Raw genomic sequence first — 22,876 nt, 5'->3', positions numbered from 1 at the left:
AATTTTCACATACTTGTGATGACAGTTCACTCTTCTTTATCTGAGTTTTCTAAAGAAATAGAGCCCCAGATGGAGAATTAGGCTAATTTAGTGGCTTACTATTCCTAATAAGATTTGGCGTGATACCGGTCAGAATGGCCATCATCAAAAACTCTACAAACAATAAATGCTGGAGAGGGTGTGGAGAAAAGGGAATCCTCTTGCACTGTTGGTGGGAATGTAAATTGATACAGCCACTACGGAGAACAGTATGGAGGTTCCTTAAAAAACTAAAAATAGAACTACCATATGACCCAGCAATCCCACTACTGGGCATATACCCTGAGAAAACCATAATTTAAAAAGAGTCATGTAATACAATGTTCATTGCAGCTCTCTTTACAATAGCCAGGACATGGAAGCAACCTAAGTGTGCATCAACAGATGAATGGATAAAGAAGATGTGGCACATATATACAATGGAATATTACTCAGCCATAAAAAGAAACGAAATTGAGTTATTTGTAGTGAGGTGGATGGACCTAGAGTCTGTCATGCAGAACGAAGTGAGTCAGAAAGAGAAAAACAAATACTGTATGCTAACACATATATATGGAATCTAAAAAAAAAAGGTTCTGATGAACCGAGGGGCAGGACAGGAACAAAGATGCAGACGTAGAGAATGGACTTGAGGACACAGGGAAGGGGAAGGGGAAGCTGGGACGAAGTGAGGGAGTAGCATTGACATATATACACTACCAAATGTAAAATAGATAGCTAGTGGGAAGCAGCCGCATAGCACAGGGAGATCAGCTCGGTGCTTTGTGACCACCTAGAGGGGTGGGATAGGGAGGGTGGAAGGGAGACGCAGAAAGGAGGGGACATGGGGATATATGTATACATATAGCTGATTCACTTTGTTATACAGCAGGAACTAACACACCATTGTAAAGCAATTATACTCCTATAAAGATGTTAAAAAAAATAATGCAACAACAACAAAGATTTTGGGTAATATCTTCAGATGTGTCATTTTCTTTTTCTTTGTTTCAGATATTCTCACAACTCCACAGAGAACTGGGTGGCTGGAGAGCTCCATGTTTTAAAGGTCATGGTGGTTCTCCTCAGCAGGAGTGTTACCATACAGGGAAATCTCACTGATGAGAGGGTGCAGCTCCTTGCTTCATGCCAGAGGGCCAATGCTTCACAAGGTAGAGAAGCATTTTGTTGGGAAGTCCAGTGGGTGAAAAAGAACGTTCTTACTGTCCAATGATAAGTGGTGTGGTTGACTTCTTTCAAGTGCATGTTCCTAATATTCTGTAGTTTTCACAGTGCTCTTGATAAGTCATCATTTCCCCTCCTGCCTTCAACCCTCTTGTGAAAGAGGTAGACAAAAGTATCTGCTTGAGAAAGTAATTCTTTTTCTGGAGAAAAATATTCCTGTTAAATAATGAAATCTGGAGAGTTGAATTAAATTTCCAGGTTAGAGGTTATAATGAAGTCTTGACACTGATTCCAGGCCTCTTCTAAAATTCTCAGGAAAACTGATTAATGACAGGGTCAGGGATACAGGCAGCACATTCTTATGGGTTAGACCTGTAAGGCTCTTCCCTCCCTCCACCACCCCCACTTTTAGAGTTTGTTTTCTGAGTGAAATTACCACATACTTTAAGTAAGTGGTTGAAAAAGTCAATTTATCTTCTAGAAGAATAACAGGCACTGAATCACACTGATGTACCTATTAAACATCTATTTCAGGGATGGTTAGTTTAGTAGGTTATGTTTTGGTTTCCCAGGCTGTGGATTATGAGGCTTTCACATGTCGTGAAGACATCATTTGTCAGCTTTGCTCCAGGATGGCGTGGGTGTCAAGGATGACTCCCAGGCATGAGCTCTGGATGGATGAGGGGGCTATTTATTGAGATGGGAAGAGGAACAGGTTTTGGGGGTGGGAGGGTGGAGATCATGAGTTTAATTTTGTACATGTCGGGGCTGAGATGCCAGGCCAGCCTGTGAGTAGAGATGTCTGGTAGTGTCTGGAGCCTGGAAGAAATGTCAAGGCTGGAGTCAAAGATTCGAGTCATGCCTATGTATAGACGCCTGTGGGTGTAATGTTGGGATGTGGTTGGGTAAGAGGGACCTGGATCCCACTCTCCACCCCTCTAGTCATCTAGCTCATACATGTGTCATTCTGAAAAAAATGTTTGCATCCAGTGGGTTAGAATCCAGTGACTGCCAACTTTAACAATACTGCTGAATTGGGACCTGCAGTCCATTCACACTCTCTCGGTAATTCTCATACAGGTATTCTCAGATCATATTGTACAAATCATGGCATTTGATCATGCTGCAAGAGAGACCATGCTTCTAGGTTTACACCAGTATAAATCTGTTGTCTCCTAATGGAAAAAATACCCTAGTTACACCACAACTTTTAAACATTACTAAGCAATTCTAAAAATAAAACAAAATTCATAGACCCTTATTAAAAATATAATATGTCACTCACCTCTTCTTTGTGTGGGGCTCAAGTATGGGAACAAGGTAGCCAGATACAATAACAAGGGGCCTGGACACTGGAAAACATTATGGATCAATGTCATATATAATCAAAATTGTGGCAAAGTGTACAAATATAAAACACCTCTTTATTCACCTCATATATTCATCCTTTGGGTGCTGGCAAATGACTGTTGAATGGTCCATCATTTTGTATTAGTGACATTTCTTCTTTGGTTTATTAACCTGGATAATAAAGAGTTAATTCAGGAGATGATTTCTTCTCCATCCTGAGGTCAGTCCACACCACCAAATGCCATGTGTCAACACAAAGCGTCTGGACCCTGAGGTCACAACACCTTGGTAGTTGCGTGTGGTACTATGTTCATGCTGTTTGCTGTTCTCACTAGGGGCTCTGCTGGGAAGGAGGCCCTGGTGTGGGGGGCTGCTCAGTCACTCCTCTGGAGCCCTCTGCCATTTCTTCAGTGGCGTGATTGCTGTGCCTCCAAACCATAAAGCGGCAAAGTATCGGGAAAGCCCCACTGGACATCTCAAGGCTAAAAAGAGCCGTGGTTACGTTCAGCGCTCACATCTCTTCCCTACAATTATCCACCACAAGAGGGTCATTTGATTGCACACTCCCTCCGGGGGATCCTTTGGATTGAAATAAGCATCTATTTAGGTTGGGTTTGTGGGTTCTAGTCATCCTCTTTGTGACAGTAATTAAGGAGAATGATTTGGGGCCTTCTGGAAATAATAGAGTGAAGGCAACATCATGTCCTAGTTATTGGATGTTTTAATTAATAATCCAAAGGGGAGAATCAAAGTAAAAGGGAAGTAAGATTATTAAACGAAATAAACAATCATGGTTTGCCCTTTGTGCCAACAGTGCCTTTCTTTTCGTACTGGGAGATTTGTCCTGAAGCATATTGTACATACTTCTGCTCCCCTTGACTTCGTTCTGTGTTTCAGGTGATTTGCAGAACTGTTTGTATTTCAAGAGTGAGAAGATGCTGGGATCCAGGGATCTGGGGGCCAGAGTCATCATTCAGTCTTTTCCAAAGGAGCCCAGCTGGGTCCAGTTGAAGGGAGTGCAGTTCCGGGACTTGGGGCAAGCCTTCTGTAAGCATGTGAGCTCGCTGACTCTGGTGGGAGCTCTGAGAGGTAAGGAGGCCCAGGCATAACGTCTCATTTTTCCTTCCTCTTCCATATTCTAGGCTCTCCATGCAGGGGGTCCTGGTAGGTGGTATGTGGGGACATGGTGGGGATCAGAGATGGATAACTATACCCTAGATCAGTGATTCTCAAACTTTAACATGCCTAAAAAGTCACTTGGGGAGCTTATTAAAATTCTCACTTAGAGACCCTGCTGAGACAAATTCTGATATAAAGTGGGCCTAGAGATCTGAATTTTTTTTTTTTTTTTTTTTTGCGGTACGCGGGCGTCTCACCGCTGTGGCCTCTCCCATTGCGGAGCACAGGCTCCAGATGCGCAGGCTCAGCGGCCCTGGCTCATGGGCCCAGCCGCTCCGCGGCATGCGGGATCTTCCCAGACCGGGGCGGCAGGAGGACTCTCAACCACTGCGCCACCAGGGAAGCCCCCGAGATCTGAATTTTTAACAAACCTTCTGATGCTGGAACAAGTAGTCCAAGGAGTACCCTTTGAGAAATGTCACTATAGGTACAACAGATGTGGAGGGAACCACACAACTCCGGGTTCTGAATCCTGCCACTACGATTTACTGGCTTTGTGACTGCAGGCAGATTGACATTGAAAAGCGTAAATCATCAATCAAGGCTAGCAGAAAGCACTTCTTGAAGATGTCCTAACGCAGAGGAATCTCCTGCTGGGAAAATGGGAGAGAATGGCTGAGAACCAGGCACTCTTCCAGGGGATATAGAGCGGGCAGAGTGTGCAGATCTTGGCCAGACCTGAAGAGATAGGAAGGAATTAGGAGACATCCAAGGCAGGTGGGAACAAGTAGGTAAAAAAGATCAGAATCAGAAAAGAAGAATATGACCAGATGTACTGATAAAGGCTCTGAGATCAAAGTTGGAGGGATGTGGGAGCATCCAGGGCAAAATGCCAATGTCAGATTCTGAGATACAGAGATGAGAGACTTGGGCACAGATGATGAGTGATGAGGACAGCAGCGCCGTTTCACAGTTATGCTCCCCAGACCTCAGCACCTCAACACCCACATATGCAAGCTTTGCCTTCCTTGGTAGGGTGGTGCTCTGGGGGTTGATGCCTGGCAAAGCACATCAGGGCATATTGGAGGTTCAGGTGGGCGTTGAGAGGTGCTAGGATTTCAACAGGTAATGACAAAGTAATCCTTGAGGTCATTGAAAGCAAGATCCTGGCTAGACAGCTGTAGCATTTTTTTTTTCTTATTTCAAATCATCTGCATGCCAAGAATGTCTATTTATCCTAATTTTCCAGATCTCTTCCACCTTATTTATTTCTTTTTATGCCCCTATAGGAGGATGGTTCCTCACATGGCTCCTTCCCTAGTTCATTAGTACCGTCAGTATCTTTGTGTCCTTCTCTCTGTTTCTTCGGTCTCATGGTGCTTATGATGCTGAGGAATATTTGATGTGGGCCAGTTCCAGTAGAAGTGAGGGGAGTAGTCACATATGAGTTATCAATGAACATAATCAACCCCCCTCATCAAAAATTCACTTAATCTGCCTCCTCAACCTCTGCTTCAGAGTACCTGCACTTTTATTTATTTATATACATTAAGTTTTATTTGAAAAAGGGGTCGGTGCTTAACAAAAGTTTGAAATCCACTGAATTAATACATTATCTCCTGTAGGTCTCTGTTAAAATGCAAATGTGTTTCCTGGGAGAGGGAAACCCATTAACGCAGAGGTTAGAAACTTCTGGCATGCTTGCCAAAGAATCCTTTATTGGTTCATGCCCTACAGACTCCCATGACCTGTATGGCCATCTGTCCCCTGTTACTGGAGTTGGAGAGTGTTGGAATCTTTGCATGCAAGCTGCTTTTAAAAGTTTACCGAGCCCTGACCTCCACCCACAATAGATAGCTCTGTAAACACATTAGTACTTCCTGGTTGTTCAGATGGGCAGGCGTATTCTGATGGAGTGACATTATGGTGGAGGTCGGGAGTCGGGAAAAGTCTGCAGCAGGCAGTGTTTCCTACGTGAGTGGGTATGAATGGGTTAACGCATTGGTGACTGATGTAAGGGCATCTGGTACTGGGGGAGCTGAGGTCGAGAGGAATCTACAGTCTCTGTGTCTAGGGGACATCATAGTTGAGAATTTTCTCGAGAGTTCCAATTTAAAAGTCAAATTATTACATAATCCAAAGTCATTTTTCCAATACTTCAGACATTTGGTATTGATATAATCTCTCTCACTACCTGGAAATAATACAAAACTCCTTTTTGAGGATTTGTAATTTTACTATCCAAATAATACATTTTTATTATTTTAATGTGAGTTTCCTCCATCAGACTCAAGATACACAAGTTCAGAATTTACTTAGTTTTATTCATCTTTATGTCTCTGGCACAGGCACAATTCCTGAAATATATAGTTGATACTCAGTAAATATTTATTCATTGATTGATTCAGTCCACATACATGATGTATGACTTGGGGATCATAGAATATGCCATGGAGCCAGTGTAATGGTTTTCCTAAAATGTCAATGTCTCTTAATATGGTAGAGGGTATTTCCCCTTCAGTTTCACAAACCACCGTATTGAACGGTGGTTATATTCAATAACTTTGCCATATACCTGCAACATTGTAAATCAACTATACTTCAATTAAAAAATTACTTCATAGCTCAGGAAATAATGACTACCTCTCCTCATGCCAGAGGCAGTTTTCAGAGATCAGTGTTGGTCCATAAGCAGTGCTCTTCACATCGTCCTTAACATCTTTTGAGCTGCTGTCCACCATATTGTGATTAGAGTAGATACCAAAGATGATGGCCAGTTGGAAATCTTGATGGCCACGTATTCCTCTGTGGTTTGGCCATACTGTCTCTTTGTCAGGTGGTTTTCTTTACTACACGTGGTCCTTGGATTCCACCCTGCTTATCTTTGGTATCTTTGAGGTACCTTGGTCTGTGCTGCCAGGTACCTTGATTTGATTTATGCTGCCAACTCCTTATTTCTTGAGTTTTATATATTGTGTGGGAGAATGTTCTTACTTATATTCTAGCTTGCTTTGGAGATGATTAACAGAATGTGAGGAGCCTTCGAGATTCCCATCTAATTTTTACCTTCCTCTTTGCTGTTCAGGTTCCTACATGCAGGGCTGTACTGTGTGGCGATCTTTCAGCAGAGGCCTCAGCGTGTCCAGGACCTTGGGCCTGAAGGTGGACAGTAACGTGTTCTATGATATTTTAGGCCACACACTGCTGGTGGGTAAGTGAAACAGGCTTGTTTAATTTTGGCATTCTGGTGGAGGACACATCATTTTATAAAAGGAATCATCCCCAAATTTAAATTTCCAATTTGTAAAATCTTTAACTTCTGGTCATTAGAAATAGGCCGTAGTTAAAAATTCTAATTTTAAATTTAGTCATTACTTATTGGCTAACTAAGCTTTACCAATAGGAAACTGATTTTTATTTATTTTTATTTTTAAAATTTTATTAAGGTATAGTTGATTTACAACATTGTGTTAATTTCTTCTGTACAACAATGACTCAGTTATATATATATATATATATTTTTTTTTCATATTCTTTTCCATTATGGTTTCCCACAGGATATTGAATATAATTCCCTGTGCTATACAGTAGGACCTTGTTGTTTATCCATCCTATATAATAGTTTGCATCTGCTAATCCCAAACTCCCAATCCTTCCTTCCTCCACCCCTTCCTTGGCAACCACAAGTCTGTTCTCTGTCTCTGAGTCTGTTTCTGAGGAAACTGATTTTTAAAGATGGCATTTCAGTTCAGGTTAATAAATATATAATGGGAGATTTTAAAATTTATGGTCAGTAATTTTAACAATAATTCAAAGTCACATAAATAGGTTTTTGTGCAGTCTCATGGAGTGTCAAACCTGGATGTTGAACAAGGAGTTAAAAATGTTGAATTCTATTCTTTGCTGCTCTTGTGGCTTGCTGAAGAAGCCCATGTTTCAAGAATCTTCTAAATGGTCACTTGTATCCACTTTTGTTTCCTAAAGTTCATTCCCCTTGCGATGCCTAGAATTATCCTTAACAATCTCAGATTGCATCATGTCACTCCTCTCCTTAAAGCCCTTGAAAAACTTCTTATTTCTCTTAGAATACAATCCAAAATCCTTACTGTGGCTTAAAAGACTCCCTTAGTGATTTTGCCTTTATTAACCTTGGTACACTTATCCTGCTATTGTCCTCTCCTTGTGTACTCTAAATGCATAGACCTATTTTATTTTAATTCTTTGCAAAGACCACACTTTCTCCTGCATCAGGGCCTTTGCACGGCTCTTTCCTTCTGCTCATACGACTCACTCTCCTCCTGTAAGAGTGTCTCCCCCACACTCCCAAGGCAAGTCCATCTGTCTGAGCTCTTTTACCAACAATCATTACTTATTGATTTAAAAATTATGTATCACGTTTCTGATCATGTGTTTTACCGCCAGATTTCATGTGAACATTGTCCCCTTCACACTTAGCACCTTAACTAGTGCATTTGGAGTTATATTTGTTGAAAGAAGTGAATGTATTAATGAACAACGGGTCTTTGGTTATATCGGAATAAAAAAGCAAATCAGAGGTTTTCACAGAAAGTAAGACTCTAACTGTACTTGTTAGATAGTGTTTTCTATTTAAATAAATTCTGTGATATCATCAGTGAGAAAATGTGTATGTTTCATTTAGGAATGATCTGTTAAGATAAATGCTAGAAAGGTTCTAACACCGAGAGGGAAAATGTTTAGTGGGAAATTATGGATCATGTAAACTAACTCAAGCTCGAAAAGGCAAAGAGCTAAGGACAATAGAAGTCATCAGGTGAAGGAAAATCTTTTGATTGGAAAAGGACAGCTACAGGGCAGTCAGACTAACATGTGGAGGATTGACTTTGCTTATTCTTACTTTTGTTGCTGTAAGGGAAAAGTTTTTTGAAACCTGGAGCAGAAATTCGGGGAGGTACCCTAACAATATTATTTTAGGAGGAAACAACTGTATGGAATTAACTAGGCAAGGAAGAAAACCTGCAGGAGGAATTTGGCCTTGAGTACTTGGATATCATGAATTGGAGGCTCTTGACATCTACTGCATTACAGGTGATGGAATTAGAATATCTGTCAGTGCATTTTAGATAATGTACATCCATGCAAGATGAGTTTGCAAACTCAGACTCATGAAGTGACATGGGAAGCCCAGACACCTAAAGACCTAGAAGAAAGGGGGTCTGTGGGGTTGCTCTGTGTGGATACCACATAAGTGGCTGATCTCTGTGTAGCATGGCCCGTGCTCTTTTATTCTCTTCTATTTCAAACCTCTGGTTTGACTGTGAGGGTCTCAGGTCTTGTCCAGCCTGTTCCTCCAGGACATTCCTGCTCTTCCAGGGGAAGAGAAGGGCATGCAGATGGCTGGTGGCCAATTCAAATAGCTAAGGATGGGGCTGGACCTGACACAGGGGTGTGTGACATTTAACTACGAAAACAGTCAGACTCTTCCTAAGAAGTAAAACGGTAGATCTATCTCTTTGTTATTATTTTTTTAATTTAAAATGAGCTTCTGATTCATGATACTCTAGAACTAAAAAGTTCACATAATCTGAATCTGTTTGTCTGGTTCATAGATAAAAACACAACACAAAATCAAAACAAGCCACACCAAGAGAAAGAAATAGTATCTCAGCATCTCTCATTTTCCTGGGTGGCATGAAATGTGCTGAGCTAACATGATCTTTTGTTCTCAGGTACACCCCCCGAGATAAGGTATATCCCTTGGGAGGTTATTCCTGGAAGAGAAAATGGTAAATATGTAAATTGGTTTTAAAACTGTTACCATCCATTTAAGTCGTCATACATTTTATAGACAAGCCTGCTGGCAGTATGTTAGATATCTTAAATTTGTTGAACACACTAGATGTTTATATATATACATATACATATATGCATGAAGAGAACTATAATGTGTATTAGTAGAAATAAGAACGTTGAGTTGAGTACATTTTAATTATGTTGGTGAATCCCCTTTTCTTAAATTAGACTGGTCAGAACAGGGGAATATAATAAGAAACAATGTGATCATCAGTGTTTCTGGCGCCGAGGGACTTTCCAGTACTGAAATGATGACACCCTCTGGTATCTACATCCGCGATCCCACCAATGTTGTAGAGGTAAGATCTTCAGCTCCCAGGATGGTCAGAAATGAGAGGCATAAAATTCACTCCGGAAGTTATCCAGAGTGGCAGCATCAGTGGTGTGGAATGCAGCATCAACTAGCTGCACAGTGGTAACAGGAAACTACTTTATGATTTTGGGTTAAACAGTGCTTTAGGATAAATGGTATCACTTCCCTCAGAATTCCTGTGAACACACTTTGAAGCAATATTTATAAAAAGCAAAACAAAATAGATATTGATTATTTTCTGGTCATTTAGATTAATGCAAACTAAAATATCTTCCTGAGCCATCTGCCGTGGTTGCTGAATTTGGTCTCGATTCCAATAATAATGACTTAATAAATCTTCACTATGTTACTATACTAATGTGGTCATATTGTTGCCCTTTAAGGGTGTTCAAAACTGAGGGTCAGCAGAGTCACGAGGTGTGTGAGATCACATCACATTCCAGGATGAATGAATTACATTTGACCCTTGAACAACATGGGTTTGAACTGCATGGGTCCACTTACACTTGGATTTCTTTCAATAGTAAATATTACACTACCACACTATCCACAGTTAGCTGAATCCTTGAACATGGAACCATGGACACCGAGGGATCATATATATGGAAGGTGGACTATAAATTATATGCAGATTTTTGACTGTGTAGAGGGTTGGCACTCCCAACCCCTGCATTGTTCAAGGGTCAGCTATACACTCTGATGGCCTTGGTTTTTTATCCCATTATTTAATACAACTTAACATTACTTCTTCTTGGTAAATTTCTCTCTAAACACTTTAAGAAATTAATTTTTCTGGTAGTTTAACCATAGATCCGTGAATGAGGAATTGCATCAGAGTAGTGGGAAGGCCATTTGGTTCCCCCTTTTCCAATAATTTTGTCCCATGGACCATCTACGAAAGGGTTAAGGGTCTCACTCTTCGGGACTCGGCTCTGAGTACCTACTGTGTCATGACAGTTATGCCAAGTTTCTGAGGACCGGAGAGAAGGAACTTCTCCCTCTCTGATCATCTGTTTTTAATTACCCCCAGCTGAATAACCCCTAATAAAAGTCATGGCTATCTCCTCAACCCTCCGCCAGACTCTTCATTACCTTTATTCCAAGCACAGTGCTTACACACTATTTTTGGTGCCTAACGGGGGCAGCTAATGTGCCAGTGAGGACAGGAGGCAGCAGTGCATGGATTGAAGGAAACCAGCCTGTAGACGCAGAACAATGAGAGTGATGTTTAACTTGTTGGTGACCACAGGGCTTGCTGCACAATTATGCCAGCAAGCTTTGGGGACTAAAGAGTTATGTTTTTGCCTAGTTTCTTGGGTAACATAATCTTGACTACTCTGAAATAGGAGACCCTCAGGGTTGCCCAGGTCATTTTCCTTCGGGAGGCTGGAATGTATCTAAATCCCACGTTGAGTGTCAGAGGTGCTGCCTGGCTTTGCTTCACTGGGTAGCTCATTGCCTCCTGGGTGGGTGTTCTGGCCACTACTTGACTAGTAAGAAATGAGCCGACGAGCAGTTACCACAGAGAACAGTATGTAGGCTCCTTAAAAAACTAAAAATAGAGTTACCATATGACCCAGCAATCCCACTCCTGGGCGTATATCTAGTTTGAAAAGATACGTACACCCCAGTGTTCATAGCAGCACTATTTGCAATGCTTCCAAGACATGGAAGTGACCTAAGTGTCTATCAACAGATGAATGGATAAACAAGATGTGGTATATATATATATATATTATATATATATATAAAAAATATATATATATAATATATATATAATGGAATATTACTCAGCCATAAAAAGAATGAAACAATACCATTTGCAGCAACAAGGATGGACCTAGAGATTAGCATACTAAGGTGAAGTAAGTCAAAGAAAGAGACAATACCATATGATATCACTTATATGTGGAATCTAAAAAAAAATGATACAGAAGAGCTTACTTACAAAACAGAAACAGACTCCCAAACAGAAAACAAGCTTATGGTTACCAAGGGGGAAATGGGGGAGCGGGGTAAATTAGGAGTTTGGGATTAACAGATACCAGCTACTATATATAAAGTGAATAAACAGCAAGGACCTACTGTATAGCACAGAGAACTATATTCAGTATCTTGCAATAACCTATAATGGAAAAGAATCTGAAAAAGAATATATATATAGGTATATATATATACACATACATATATATATAATGTATATATAACTGAATCACTTTGCTGTACACCTGAAACTAACACAAAACAAACAAGCAAAACAAAACAAAAGAAATGAGCTGGCTATATAGGTGCAGAGAACCAGAGAGCCACCTACAAACTTACAGGTCACTTGAGTCTTTGCAGACTGACCTGCAGAACAGTGCCTAGAAAGCAATGAAAAATTTGAGCCCAAAACAAATTGTTTGTTCTCTGTTAGATGCCTTCCCTTTCCATCCATTTACTTTCTTCCTCTTATATCCACTTTACAAAATTGAAAAATAATACAATGCATGTGTTTGGAGAATGAGATTTTAGTTTAAGCTGGTAATGTAAATTCATTAAGTATATTCATTAGGTAAATTCCTGACATTTTCACCTTCATTGATCTTAAAATTCTGTTGTTCTCTTTTCATTCGCTTATTAACTTTTAGACCTTATCACAGCATCTGAAACATAATAGTTGCTTAGTAAGAATTAATGAATGAATGGCTGTAGGTATAATTCCATAATCAAAGAATAGGGGGAAGAAAAAGGAAAATAAAGAATAGATTCCAAGATCCCACAATCATTTTGATGACTGACAAGTAAGATGTTTCATCTGTGTCAGCATTTAGATCCTGTGGAATTCACCTCTCAGTGTTAAATTTTGCACAGTCCTCTCCAATTTTGCAGCTGCGCCACTGGGGTTCCACTGTGTTGTCTCTTTCGTAGTCTGTTGTCTGAAGTGTGCCACAACCAAGGACATAGGTGTGACTGGTAGTATGTGTCAGAACCTAAAAATTAGGAACTTCTCTTAGTGCCAACGAAGGTCATTTCAGTCAGTGGGCAAAAAGTAAGCTAGTGTTTATTAGGTGTGTCCTATGTGGATGATACACAGAGTGCTTTGAAAAATATATTTTAGAAATGTATTTTAATCCCAAAGTGATAATAAGGAGGCTACAACAACAATGATAAGGGTGGCAGTGGTAGTGGTGAGGGGTGTGTGTGTGTGTGTGTGTGTGTGTGTGTGTCAGAAACCTATCCTCTTCCAGTGTTGTTCTGATGCTCAAGAGAGAGATATCCCTTATATTGTGAGGAACTGTCTCATGGGGCATGGCGTTTATGTTCTGCTCTGTGAGTGGTTCAGAGCTGACTGCCCCTTAAGAGGATCGAGCCAAGCCTTGCATGTGCTCAGTTTTTGTGACCCCTTTACCCACCTTGCTTTTCAGTTTCCTTTCAGTTTGGCAAAAGATTTTTTTAAAGCCACTGTATTACTGTGATTCATTAGGCTATTTCTTTTTTAAACTTTTAATTTTGAAATAATTTTAGGCTCAGAAGTTGCAAAAATAGAACAGAGAGTTCCTGTGTGTCCTCCCGCCAGCTTCCCCCAATGGTAACATAACCATAACCATCGCCACAGAGCAATGGCAAAACCTGGAAATGGACATTGGGACAAGACTGTTATGTAAATGAAAGCCCTTATTTAGACTTGAAGGTGACCTAATCCTAGTGGCTGGGCAACCAATCCAGATAGCCTAAACCCTCTCTCCTACATACAGAAGTTGACCTTAAAATCTCTGGCCTGGCAGGTAGGCAGGAAGAAACGGAGCTGATCCTTAATTAAGTCTCTGCAGTTATTTGTGGTTGTACATTGTTCCTGGAATGCTCAGACACAGAGCCTAGGACCAAATGCTCTGCCCAGTGCATGGAATTCACCTGGGCTCCCAGGAAGCCATCTTTACAGTTCACTCACCCTCAACCCTGCTTGGTATGAGGGGATTTCAAGTGCAATATTCCTTTTTAGTTTTCATAGCCACAAGTGGTCTGCCTGCCTCCCTGCCCAGGCTGCTGCTGAGCCAGGTCCAGGGCAGTTTTTCTGAGAAGCAAAACCTGAGCTTTGTGCCTTCTTGCTAGTGAGGACTCAACACGATATTCCCATCTGAATGTACAAGGAACTTGGAAAATCCTTTGTATACTCCTTAGACAGGCTTTGCATGCATCACCTTGCAGTGTCCGGAGCACTTCATTTCCAGGCTGTCTCCCCACCGCACTCCAGCATCTGAGTCTCTGACTCCTTTATGGGTGTTTCTTATCTGTCCAGAGGCTTCGTCTTTCCAGGAGACATATCCTATGTTGACCTCAGGCTGGAAGGTCTTTGCTCTCCATCAGCGAGAGACTGTTCACTCCCAGAGCTCCAGAATATCCCATGTGTCTGTGGGCGTTGGACATTTCCCATGACCAGACCCCTGTTTAGAACAGTCAACAGAAACCCCCTGAAGACCAGCCCTTTGAAAACATCCATTTAATTTGAGGGGAATTTGTTCTGGTTTGTGAATCAATTTTGTAAGGAATTCTGTGTTTAAAGGCCGATTTCAGCTCTCTAGCTCTCTCCACTCAATAGCTAATGTATATTTAAGAGCTGCCTGAAGGGTTAACTCACTTTTTTTTTAGTGACTACAGATGCACACCACAAGGAACTGGCTTACTTGGGCAGTTAATTTCTCTCTGGAATTTCTCTTGCTTGAATGTCCATAATACATTGACTTCCGCAAAGAATTGATTTCCACACAAAATTCCCTGCTTGCCTTAAACCCTTCCCCACAAGCCGCCGGCTGCCTGCATACATATGTGGTTTCTGCTCACAAATCGTTTGTAGCATACCCAACTGGAATGCAGAGTAAAAAGGACTGGAAAGTAATGTCATCTGACTGTTCAAGTGCTTCTTTTAAAAGAAAAGTGAGCCTTATTGGCTAACAGAAGACCGAAGTTGCAATATCCTGCCCGACTATAAATGCACTTGGAAAGCATTTATACATGACCACCCAGATGCTCCAAAAATACTATTGACACCACGGAAGATGATTCAACAAATCTGTTCATTCAGTCAAAATACATGCTCTCTGAGCACCTGTATGGCCAAGGTGATGAATAAGGATGAAGTCCTTGAAATATATTCTGCATATGTTTGAATCTTTCCCTTCCTCGTGGAGTCATGGTAATGAATTAGCATCTTGTTGGTAATGAAATAGAGATGTATGTCCAAGTGAGATGATCATTTCTAGCCTCTAGTGCACCTTTCTTTTTTTTTTTTGGCTGTGCTGCGAGGCATGTGGGATCTTAGTGCCCTGACCAGGGATTGAACCCAAACCCCCTGCAGTAGAAGTGCAGAGACCTAACCACAGGACCGCTGGGGAAGTCCCAGTGCACCTTTCTTATTGTTTGTATACTTGGAGAAAAGGTGGGTGTTTCAGAAGCCCCCATTCCCTAACCCTCAATTCTTATATACTCATGGCCTTTCTCGTGGCTCATGGGGGTGGTAGAGACACAGCCGCTCAACGCCGGCTCTGTGGAAGGTGGAGCTCCGTAAACACAGCCATATTACTTGCTTGTGCTTCTGTGAGGGCACTTGTATTTGGTGCTTCTGTTGGATGCTTGTATTTGCCAGCCCAATGGCAGTGATTATTCCAAAACTGAGGATCATAAGTGCACGTCTTGTTTTCTAGCACGAGGGAAGAATGAGATAACTGATGCAATGCCAGTAAGTGTTCTTTGGGGGAGTGTCTAGTGGCAGATTTGGTTGTTTAAAAAGATATAAATGCCCTCCCAGTAAAAACTGTCAAAGTATTCTTATTGTAATTAACCATGTTTTTATATTTAGGTTGGCCTTTCCATCAAAATGTGGAGATGGGATACTGGAAAGTGGGTATGGGTTATTTCAAGAACAAGTGAAGACTTAAGACTTTTTTTTTTTTTTAACCGTGCTTGTATTAACATTTGGGGCCTCTCACATTTGTGAGAGGCTGTCCTCTATATAACAGCATCCCTGGTCTCTATCCACTTAATACTAGTAAAACCCCTCTCCCTCCGAGGGTGACAATGAAAACGGTCTCCAGAGAGTTCCAGATGCTCTCTGGGGAACAGTATCATCCCTGGCTGACAACCACAGCTCCAGACTCTGCCACCCCAAGATAACTGGGGTCCCAGAGGTGTGTCCCAGGTGTCCTGAAGTCATGTTAACATCTTGAATAGTGATTCAGCTTCATATTCAATGATGTCCAAAAGTTTCTTTTAGTATGTGGTAAGACATGTGATTGGAATTTTAAGTGGCCTCAGAAAACTGGAGAAATGCTTAGAATCCAAAAGAATGAAGTGCAGTAATGAATGGGCCACTAGTGCACAAAGAAAGAAGGCGTTCTGTAATGGAGTGAAAGAGGAGGCATGGCTGGTGGATTACAGATACCCAGGGCGAGAGGGCCTTCAGTGCCCACAGTGAACTACCGGCTGATGTTCAGGGAACAGTACCTGTGGTTGTGTCAGCACGAGCTGGCTCCCCTGGCCAGGTCCCAGCTGCTGCCTGCTGGCCAGGCCTCCCGTCTCAGTGTCAACTCTGGCCCTCATTCATACTTCTCCAGAGGCTGACGGCCTCCAGGTGCTGGGGTACCTTCTCTCACATAAGCCAGGAGTTGAGTACTGTTTGTTTTAAATCATCCTACTTCAGTTTTTCTTCCATACCGACTTTGCTTGCTTCTGTGTGCTTGTGCGTATGTGTGTGTGTGTGTTTGTGTGTGTGCGTGTGCGCACATGCATGTGGAACATGTGGCACTCCCAGAGAGGAACAGACTTTTTAAAATCCCCTTCTGTAGGGAGTACTGCTATATAATGACTGCCAGTGGGTCACCCAGGTTCAGAGGGCTGCCTTTAATAATACCTAAAGTCCTTTCATTTAAAAATTAAAGCCAATAAAATATTAGTCTAGAATGGCTGAAGCTATGGGATGAAATGAGTTTGCTAACCTAAGGATAAACAGAGAACAGCTATGATTCAAAGGGTGTGATTGCGGTCTTTGGTCTTAATCCTTACAGTGTAGTATACTAAACTCCTCGAGCTCTCTAAAAGGCTGGGAGGAAGAGCTCTGTCCTTGAGTGGGTCAGAACTTCCTCTTTCAGTTCTAACCCTTTTCTGTGTCTCATCCCAACGTGCATATCCCTTACCATCTACACTGATATTAAATAACCATTGCAGATAATCTCAGTTTTTTCTTCTGTTCAAAGGATCAGAGAGAACACTCTGTGGAGACTTGGCTTTAGGGACGACTTTGCTCCCGAGTATTTTTTACACACTAAAGAGGAGAGCTTGTATGAAGTGACACAAGTAAGCTTCTCACCGTGGAAATTTACAAGGACGTTTTAACATGAGATGCCAGCTATTGAGGTGGACAAAGTACAGTCAAATTGAACTGCCTGGAGGAAGAGGAATGAGCATATATATATATTTTTAGATTTACAATGTTGTGTTTAATTTCTGCTGTACATCACAGTGACTCAGTTACACATACGTATATTCTTTTTCATATTCTTTTCCATTATGGTTTATCACAGGATATTGAATATAGTTTTCTGTGCTATACAGTAGGACCTTGTTGTTTATCCATTTTATGTATAATAGTTTGCATCAGCTAATCCTAGATTCCTAATCCTTCCTGCTCCCCCACCCCTTGGCAACCACAAGTGTGTTCTCTATGTCCGTGAGTCTGTTTCTGTTTCATAGATATGTTCATTTGTGTTGTATTTTAGATTCCACATATAAGTGATATCACATGGTGTTTGTCTTTCTCTGTCTGACTTACTTCACTTGGTATGCTTCCCATGCTGCTGCAAATGGCATTATTCCATTCTTTTCAATGGCTGAGTAATATTCCATTGTATGTGTGTGTGTGTGTGTGTATATATATCTCTATATACACACACCACATCTTCGTTATTGGAATGAGCGTATTTTTGACCCAAGGTATATCAATATACCTTGGCAGCAAGTAAGTGAAAAGGCAGAATGAGCACATAGAAGAGTGTTTCTTTCCAGCAGCCTTATTGTAATGGACTGACTATGATTTAACTATCCTTAATTTCCATAGGGAAACAGGGTATGTGCTGCTGGCTATGGCTACTTTTTTCACCTTGTGACCAACCAAACATCCCAAGCTCCACTTCTTTCCTTTACCCGGAACAGTGCACATGCTTGTACGAGGTAACTTGGGGGAAGTTCATCTACATTTTGGGTGTAAGCATTATGGTTTAACATTTTTTTTGCACAACACTCACAGAGAGGGTTGTGTAATGCTTGGCATCCGTGTGAGATTTGATGATGTGTCTGAGTGAGCATCTTGGATCATAAATTTGGTGGTGAAGGGAAGGGAAAGAGAGAGAGGTCACTTGAAGGGGCATAGGACAGAGGGCACCTTTTGTGGCCAGAGGAGAATTCAATAGAGAGATGAATTAAACTCCCAACAGACTGGGGGAACCTGGGAAGCCAGAGTGCCTGAGCTCAGGAGCTGAGTGGGGAGATGAAGTTTGGGGAAGAGGCTCTTTGCCTGTGACTTGCACACTGTGAGATGAGAGGGGCTCGTTCAAAGTCTTTGCTATTTAGAGGATAAGGTCATCTGCTAAGAGCAAGGACTGGGAAACATGGTGGGAACATGGGAAAAATGTGAACTTCAGAATCAGTCAGGCCCCGATTCAAATCTGGACTTTGTCTGAGTAAACTGCCTTTTTTTTTTTTTTTTAAAGAGTTAGATCCCTTATTTGTGAAATAGGGACAGATCTCTAGTGAAAGTTTGATGTGAAAATTAGAGATGACTTCTATAACGCACCTAAGAGAACATCTCGAATATGGTAGGAACTCAATAATTGATATAAATAATTCTACTAAACAGTTTATTTATTTATTATTATTATTTTTTTGGCCATGCAGTGCAGCATGTGAGATCTTAGTTCCCCGACCAAGGATTGAACCCACACCCTCAACAGTGAAAGTATGGAGTCCTAACCACTGGACTGCCGGGGAATTCCTCGATATAAATAATTCTGATAGTAGTTATGTTAATAATAGTGAAATAATACTGCAATGATGGGAAATGATAAGGAGAGTGGAATAAGGATTAAGCACCATTGCTCCGCTATGAAGCTGAGGCTAGAATTAGTACATGTGTCATGAAATTATTATTAAGATTATGAAGTTTTTTATCTAGCAGCTCTCAGCAGCCCTGGGATGTGAGGGGAGAAGATATCCAAAATACCACAATGCTAAGGCATTTCAGGGAGAAGCACAAAAGTTGCAGGGATTACAGGGGCTGGTATCTGCTGTTTCAGCAAAGGGATGGATCTAGAAGGGACTGATGGAAGAGTGAGGCTCGTGTTCTGAAGGGCTAGGCAGGGGTATGCATGCTCCTTGGAAGGGGATGAATCTAGAAGGGCTGAGAGAATGGAATGGGACCATGGCAATCTGTGTCTTGTTGAGATCCAGGAGCAGGTCACAGAGGGTGACAGAAAGGAAAGGCTGAGGGATAGGCAATGACAGTCAGAGAGAAGGCTTGCAGGTCTCCTCTTCACACTCCCTTATTCAGTACCTTTAGTTTTATATTTTCCAATGAGAAAAAGTGAGACATTTGGAATGCAGAAATTAGCTGAATTTCACTCTTTATCTTTCTTCCTAGGTGTGGCCTCTTTGTATACCCTAAGTTTCAGCCAACTTGGGATAACGGCACTGGTCCCACCCTGTTCCAAAATTTCACGGTTTGGGGAAGTGCAGGTGGTGCCCAGGTACGTTTCTTTAGTTTTTTGTTCTTGTGGTGATTTATTGTGCATCTCTACTTAAAGGGGGATGATTTGCTGTTGGGGGAGCATTGCGATATTCTCACAGCTTTAAGGAGCCAACAGCATCATAGATGTGTGTGAAATAGTTGTTGCATGAACAGATTCCTAGTCAGCAAGCCAAGGTTAGTTCATTGCCTGTATGGCGATTTTCCAGCAGCTCTAGTAGGGAACAACAGAATCATAGAGATTTGCAACCAAGAAAGATCATAGGGGTCATCTGTTCTTCCCCTCACATGCCTATTTAGAGAGAAAAAATTAAGGTTCAGAAAGTAAAGGGATTTGCCAAAGGTCACACAGTTTGTTAGCAGCAAAACCAGGTGCAGAATCCAGACTCCAGACGTTGTGCATTTGATACCCTAATATCCTGAATAGGACATGTTTCAGTTGTAAGGAAAAGTTCTGTTCATCACTGAAACGCAAAAATTCCAGCTCAAGGTGGCATTCTTACCTTCATCAATGAGCCAAATTTTCTCCCATTTTCCTTGAAAGGAAACAATGTTCATGTTATCCATTTAATTTTCATTATTTCAGTGATGTCTTATAAGAAAGCTTTGTATGATCACTATTACCAGCACCATATAAAAATTATCCAGGGTCACTGTTTGGTGCTACACAGAGAAAATTACATACATTTGGTCTCTGCCACGTAGAAATAGGGAGCCTAAGATACACAGATGAAGAAATATATCTATAGGGCATTCAGTAAATAGAATAAAAACATATAATTAAGTCACAGTAAGAAAGTTAGGCATTTATTTCACCTATCCAACATAAAGGAGAACTATTTGGGAAAATCCCAAAATACAAAATTGGGTTAGCTAACAGGAAGAGTCCCTATTGTATTAAGTATTTTCTTCTCATTAAATTCGATAAAGTACTTTGTTTCCCACAAGCATTATAAATATAGAGGTGACAAATCCCTCTTTTGCAGGGAAGCAATTCGTGCCTTGCAGAAGGGCTGATGCCTGTAATTAGGTAACAACTGTTGTCAAGTTATCAGTTCAGATCGTACCCATTTTGTTTACATAAACGTGTCTTCAAAGATCCATCATTTTATAAAAGCTGTCAGCACATACATAGTGGGAAATGCAAGCTATTCAGTTCTTGAAAATTCAAGCACAAAGACTGATTGACAAGTAGAAGCACCATACTGTGATAAATCAAGGCTTCCTTGGCCTTAAGTAATAGGAAACTCCCACTTTAAGGTACGAACGTAAGCATGACCCTATTTAGTAAACAAAGAGGCCACTGTGTAAGGTTAACTGGTAGTCCTAACAGCACCCTGATTTTCAGGGTGGTTGAAGTGAGGCCTAGGAAAAGTTAAATGTCTTGCCCAAGATCACATAATTAGTTAATATGAGTGCTAGGTAAAAACCAAGGGCTCTGTCCCCCAGGCTAGTGTGATTCAACTCTGACAAGCTCATTTTGTTAATACTTGATCCTTGTTTAGGGCCACTAGCCCAAGCTGTCATCATTGTATATGCATATAACATATTTTGAGTCTGTAGTCATGCTGAATTACTTATTTCATATTTACAATTTTCCGACAATATTAGTAAACATATACAACACCGAGGAAAATGTTAAGTACTGGAGTTCTCGGATGCTCTGTTTTTCTCCATTCATTTTGTGTTACTTGACAGTTGCAAGTTTACTAAAGTAAAGAATTCACATTGACCTTTTTTTTTTTTTTGTGGTACGCGGGCCTCTCACTGTTGTGGTCTCTGCCGTTGCGGAGCACAGGCTCCGGACGCGCAGGCTCAGCAGCCATGGCTCACGGGCCCAGCCGCTCCGCGGCATGTGGGATCTTCCCGGACCGGGGCACGAACCCGCGTCCCCTGCATCGGCAGGCGGACTCTCAACCACTGCGCCACCAGGGAAGCCCCACATTGACCTTTTAATGCATCAATTGTTAGGAGGAGAAATGAAAAGTATAGAGGGGATGTTACCAAAGGGGACTAGTTAGTGCTGACCTCACGGCAACTCTGGGACGCCCGCACAGATATTGATGGACAAAAGCTGCTTAAATATGGTATAGCATGCTTGTTTATACTTCATCAATAATTAAAGAAGCTACAGGAAGTCTGCAAGAAAACCCAAGCCTCAGACCTTTGACATAATATATGCTGTTGTTTTATAGATTTTTAGAAGTAGCAATCTTCACCTGAAAAACTTCCAGGTTTATGCATGCAGAGATTTTGGAATTGACATCTTGGAAAGTGATGCAAATACTTCAGTTACTGACAGCTTATTACTTGCTCATTTTGCCCCCAAGGTAAGTGCCTTCGTGTGATTCTTTTATGTTGTCCATCAAAACAGAATCGCATGTGTTGGGTCCCCTGCTAATCCAGGATATGTAATTTAAATAGCATTCTTTAGTAAATCTTGTATTTAATTGGTCAAATTTGGAGGAGCTTTTGATTTGTAACAGTGGTGATGTTTATCATAAAATTCAAATACACACAAGATTTCCATGTTATGTGTCCATGTACATCACAAAAGCCCTGAGTGGTTCGCAGAACTCTTATTTGTTTGCGATTTAGCATTATTGTCCATACAATTCAATAATAAGCCTAATAATTTTAGGGTCATTTACTCTAACTTCCCAAGGATTATGAGGTGATTCCAAATTGTCTTTGTGCATCTGTGGTTTGCCAAGTTTTGACATCAACATTTTGTTCATAGAGTTCTTACTCTATTTAGGGTCCCTGCCTCAGAGAAAAAGGTGATATAATTTACATTGTTTGCTTAATATACTACGGTTTCTTATGTGATTCCCTAATACTTGCCTCAGTGTGGGTTTCTACATGATAAACATCAACCTATAGATGACTTCCCTGCCACTGCATGGCCAGGGGCCCAGAATGTAGGTGAGCCTTAGAGGACTTCCTGGATAAGAAGTACTAGTTCTCAAGGGAAGTCCATGGCTGCCATTGGCTTCAGACCTATAACGGGTCCCCCAAGTTCTTTTTCTTGAAGGAGTTACATGAATATTCGTGTCACATTGTCAGAATAATCATAGATGGAAGGGACCTAGAGTACTTCTGGGGACCAAGGAAAGAGCATTCTCTTTAGTTTGTTTCTGAATGCTTTGATCAACTGATATTTAAATGATAATTATTGACTTTAGTACTTCCCTTGACTATTTCATAGCTATAGATACAAACATTAAGAGTAAAAAATCATTTTCTTACTAAGCTACATTTTCCTATATTTAATTCTCCAACTTCCT

General features: G+C 41.1%; 1 protein-coding gene across 1 annotated transcript in view; it reads left to right on the top strand.

Moving 5' to 3' along the window:
- PKHD1 (PKHD1 ciliary IPT domain containing fibrocystin/polyductin) overlaps positions 1 to 22,876 on the top strand; it is a 433,598-nt gene that overhangs the window by 177,874 nt on the left and 232,848 nt on the right. Inside the window, exons 38-45 of the mRNA XM_060164227.1 lie at positions 1,033 to 1,190; positions 3,451 to 3,642; positions 6,758 to 6,883; positions 9,381 to 9,437; positions 9,673 to 9,803; positions 17,907 to 18,019; positions 19,485 to 19,590; positions 21,785 to 21,919. Of these exons, the coding sequence (XP_060020210.1) occupies positions 1,033 to 1,190; positions 3,451 to 3,642; positions 6,758 to 6,883; positions 9,381 to 9,437; positions 9,673 to 9,803; positions 17,907 to 18,019; positions 19,485 to 19,590; positions 21,785 to 21,919 (1,018 nt within the window). The remainder of the gene's footprint in view (positions 1 to 1,032; positions 1,191 to 3,450; positions 3,643 to 6,757; positions 6,884 to 9,380; positions 9,438 to 9,672; positions 9,804 to 17,906; positions 18,020 to 19,484; positions 19,591 to 21,784; positions 21,920 to 22,876) is intronic.

This window comes from Lagenorhynchus albirostris, chromosome 10 (assembly GCF_949774975.1).
Source record: "Lagenorhynchus albirostris chromosome 10, mLagAlb1.1, whole genome shotgun sequence".
In the NCBI taxonomy this organism is placed as follows: Eukaryota; Metazoa; Chordata; class Mammalia; order Artiodactyla; family Delphinidae; genus Lagenorhynchus; species Lagenorhynchus albirostris.
This window is presented reverse-complemented; position numbering and strand designations above follow the sequence as displayed.